The sequence below is a fragment of the Solanum stenotomum genome, chromosome 1 (assembly GCF_019186545.1).
Source record: "Solanum stenotomum isolate F172 chromosome 1, ASM1918654v1, whole genome shotgun sequence".
Classification (NCBI taxonomy): Eukaryota; Viridiplantae; Streptophyta; class Magnoliopsida; order Solanales; family Solanaceae; genus Solanum; species Solanum stenotomum.
In genome coordinates this window covers 56,808,648-56,813,431 of record NC_064282.1, presented here as the reverse complement: position 1 = coordinate 56,813,431, position 4,784 = coordinate 56,808,648, and the positions used below count along the sequence as shown (strand labels likewise).

The 4,784-nt window shown below is 34.3% G+C and overlaps 1 protein-coding gene across 1 annotated transcript; it reads left to right on the top strand.

Annotated features, from left to right (window-relative positions):
• Window positions 1-477: 477 nt before the first annotated feature.
• LOC125853803 (exopolygalacturonase-like) lies at window positions 478-2,849 on the top strand. The gene is made up of 5 exons (XM_049533553.1): window positions 478-750; window positions 1,318-1,632; window positions 1,729-2,018; window positions 2,107-2,323; window positions 2,413-2,849. Exons 1-5 carry the CDS (start codon window positions 583-585, stop codon window positions 2,647-2,649), a joined length of 1,227 nt encoding a protein of 408 aa, XP_049389510.1. The 5' UTR covers window positions 478-582; the 3' UTR covers window positions 2,650-2,849.
• The last annotated feature ends 1,935 nt before the right edge of the window (window positions 2,850-4,784 follow it).

Genomic DNA, 4,784 nt, shown 5'->3' with positions numbered 1-4,784 from the left:
GGTACGGTGTAATATATGCTCGATTAATTGAAGCATGAACTCAACTTCAAGCAAAAAAGGCTGCACCTCACAAAAAGAGAAAATTAATTAGAGTTTGTACTCGTTAGAGTGGGTAAAAGTCTCACATTGGTTGGAGAATAGACTAGTAATCTCGTTATATGGACTCAGGCAATTCTCCTCTCTGAGTTATATTCAGGTGACATATCTTTACTAGTACTATATCTAGGCACAAAGAGAAAAAGGAACAAGCATCCACAAATTCAGGGGCAAGCAATTTATTAAATTAAGCAAATATATGAAAATGACAACATGTAAATATGACAAGTAAATTAAAGGAGGCAAGCAAAGAAGCAACAATGTCCTCAAAGTTTGACAAAACATTATTTTGTTAGAGCATTTATCGGAGTAATTTTCCTAATTTGCTAATAAAATGGCAAGGAAGAAGAATTCATACAAAGAGAGGGAGAGCTCTTATACCCTCAATAAAATCCTGGGTAAGAGCTATAAAATGCTTTAAATTCGTAACATATCTCAAACTCTCTTTGGTTTAAAAGGAGAAAAAAAGGTAGGGGTTGCAAAAAAATGGCCATGACAATTATTAATGGATCATCTTTAGCCCTCATTCTTGTGCTATCAACTTTGGTTACCTGCAAATGCAATGCAGCTGCTGCTGTTCCTTTAGCTGATCAAACCATTTTTAATGTCATGGATTTTGATGCCAAACCTAACTCAGAACTTATAAGCACTCAGGTAAATTGTTCAAATATTAACTACAAATGAAAGGGAAATCTAAATGAAATTTTTGGGCATACGAAATATTTTTAAAATACTATAACGGATTAATGCTGAAACTATATATGTAATACAATCATTTATCCTATTCCCTTTCTTAGGTCATTCATGTGAGTTATTTAAACAAGGATTGTCTAGTTTAAACAGGAATTCTCCTTTTCTCAACCGTAATTCCCTTGTGAAAAATGAAAAATGAAAGCAATTGTCTTTTCTTATAAATTCTTCATGAAAGATTATTGAGAAGATCGGTCTTCCATGAAATATTACATGTAAATGGCTTTAGAGTGTCTATTTTTATAGTGTAGTTTGTGTTTATAACATGTCATGATTATGTCCTACATTTGTGTGATGCACTCATATATGTCAAATGGGAATTACAAATTTTGCGTGAACATAAATGAAGCTAGAATTTTTAGTTTATGAATTCTGAACGTATAATTTTTTTTTACTTATTGGATTCTGAACAGATTATTTTTGCATATATATACATATATATGTATTGATTGATTGTGTGAAATCATGCAGGCATTTATGAAGGCGTGGCGTGCTGCTTGTGATTTCACTGGTCACGCAAGAGTTTTTGTCCCTCCAGGAGTATATACACTAGGAGAGGTCATATTTGCAGGACCCTGCAAAGGGACACATTCTATAATACTTGAAATTGCAGGAACCTTAAAGGCAGTGCCTGATGTTTCTGAATATTCAAACTTTGCTTGGATCTCGTTCGAGTCTATTAATGGCGTTATCATTACTGGTGGAGGCACTCTAGATGCTCAGGGACAATCTGTTTGGCAGTTTAATGACTGTAAAACTAATCCTAATTGTGTCCACCTCCCTGCCGTAATTTCCTCATTCATCGATCTCAATCAATTTCTCGTTTAATTAATTTATCGAGATTATGGATCAGTAATACTTTGTGATTCTTCTTTTTTGTAGACATTGCATTTCAATGATATACGGAATGGAAAAGTGATGAGGTTGAAGTTGATAAATAGCATGGGATTTCATTTACATATTACTAATAGCTATTTGGTAAGGTTCCATGGACTTACAATCGATGCCCCTGAAGATAGCCCGAACACTGATGGAATACATATAAGCAAGTCCAATACCATAAAACTTTCCAGGAGTGTCATTAGGACTGGCGATGATTGTGTTTCATTCGGACAAGGAACAAACAATGTCACCATTAACAAAGTCACCTGTGGCCCTGGCCATGGCATTAGGTACATAATCTGTCTGCTACTCCCTCTGTCACTAGAGCAAGTTTCACTCGTTATAATCTCACTGTGTTATGTTGTTTTGAAAACACAGTGTAGGTAGTCTTGGTAAGTTGGCTGGCGAATTGGAAGTTAGAGGACTAATTGTGAAGAATTGCACATTGAGAGGCACGACAAATGGTATCCGAATCAAAACTTATGCAGGGGAAAATGCTAACAGAGCATTAGGGATGATGTTCAGCGACATTGTCATGGAAAACGTTAAAAATCCAATCATCATAGACCAGAGCTATGGTGACAAATCAACCGATGTAAGTTCAATTAATTTCATGTACAATTAAGATCACGAGCAACATTTGATCACGAGTAAATCTGATTCATAATGTGTTGAATTTTGCAGTCGTTGTCACAAGTGAAAATAAGTGACGTGGTTTACCAGAACATAAGGGGAACAACAAGCAGCGAGATACCGGTTCAACTGTTGTGCAGTTCAAAACTCCCTTGTCAAAATGTTCGACTCACCAACATAAATTTGAAGCATATAGCGAATACGCCAATTACTTCTCAATGTCAAAATGTAAATGTTGGCTATACTGGCATTCAAATTCCATCACCTTGCCATGGACCCTCTTCATAGTACTCTATGATCAATTTGGAGTGAAAATACAAATGTTGGCTATACAATGGAGAAAAATGCAAATGGCCAATCTGATCAACGTCGATGTCCAAGAGTAACAAGAACTGATTGAAAATATGGTGTCGTAAACAAAAAGATAATGCCTCCCACCATCACGTACAATTTAGTAGTACCGATAGAAGTCTTCCGCAGAATAGGTATGGATGTAATTCTCATTGTTCTAATTCCCTCTTCCGCTTCCCGGATCCCCAAATGTAATAGAATTAAAGGAAAAAAAAAAGTTTGCCCTCACATTTTTTATATATCAACTATACACGAGTCCACCCCAAATTCCCCCCAAAAAAATTAGATTTGTAGTATTTAGTTATAGTTGTTAGGAGAAGCTATCCCTTGGGGGTATTTATAAAGGAAGATTTAAATTAGTTTATATTTTCGTTTTTTTATTTATCTCTTTGTGATAATTCGAGCACGCACATAAAAAGTACGTTAAAAAGAACCTTGACTCAAAATGTATAAATTATAAAAATTAACACTCACTTATGTGGGATTTTAACCCCAAATTCACTAAAACCAACGAGCTAACCGGATTATAAAAGTAACCCTTAGGACCTACCCTAAGACCTTTTATAATAATAATTCCATANTAATTTGAGTGTATTTCACGCATTTTGCCAGGTAGGATCCGAGTGTTTTTTTGTTTAAGTTTTGGATAGTTAAAGTGCCTATTTGTGTACTTACAAAGTTAAAGGTCAAAGTTATAATTTGAAGCTAAGTTAAGGGTCCAATTTATGTATTACCCCAACTCCAAAATACACCCGCAAAAATACTTCTAAGAAATTTGAAATCAATAATTAGGGATGATGTACTTTTATCGTTATCAACAACTTTTTTAGTGATAAAATCATTTTATTAACTATAAAAAATTACATTTTTTATGTCAAACAAATTCGTGAATTTATTTTTATAGGCAATATAATTTTTTTGACAACGAAACAGTAAATCGTTTTTGTATGATGATTAATGATCCGTGTTTAGGGACGATTGATTGACAATTCTTTTTATCACACAAATTTTTTGTGTGACAGAATATGACTGATAAGAGATTAGTAAACAAACAACTTTGATTTTTGACAAGAAGGAAACACTACTAGCTGGAAAGTAGAATAGTATTCCTTATAATAACTAGCCACTAGTGAAATTTTTGGAGGAATATAGTCTCACTATTGTAACTAAAGACCTGCTTTGGAAGAAACATGAAATTGATTACTATAATGGGGTTTTAAAAGGCAATTCTAGACCTAGTGCAAGGGGCTTTTGTGTGAGAAATTCGAATGAAAATTTCATATATTTAGAGAAGGGAATCAAGTCACGGATTTTATTACTAACATAGGTGTTCATTTTGCAGGTTAATACAGAGAAAATACAAATTCCAAGTCTTAAGAGTACAAAAGTGTCAAAATAGATGATATGAATGTAACACTACAAACACGCAAGCAAGTAATGAAGAAATGTCATCAGCAATTGTATTACTATCAAGAAATACAATATCTTACCTGTTTCAAATAATTACAAGATCTAATAGTGTTAATGTAGGAATTACCAGTTAGGAATTGATGATATTTTTTCTGAAACAACGATTGGGTAGCTGTAATTCTTTTTTAAACAATGGTATTACTTAGCGTCATTCGACCCTCAATCTGTTGGAAAGAATAATAGGTATCGAATCAAATTTCAAACAAGTATCAAGATTGGACTAAAATGTATAAGCATTGTTACTTGATTAAAACAGCCCCGGCGTTTAATTTAGCAAAGAACTGAAGAATTCCATTGTAGAAGTCTGAAACACTTCTACGGATTACTCCTACGACCCGTTGAATCCTTCCGTAGTACCGACGTCTCAAATCAATTATTTAAATCAACTCTAGGTGATCGCTTCCTACAGCCCATAAACAACCCTACAACTCGTCTTGTTCATCCGCAGACCATCATTAGAGACTTGGCATTTTCCAAAACTCAACTTGGTTCATACGACTTCCTTCCTACGGCCCGTAAGACTACCTATGGTCCATAGGTTAGACTTGTAGACCACAATCTCAGTGCCAAAAATGCAACTTTTTCTTTCCAACTCAATTTTT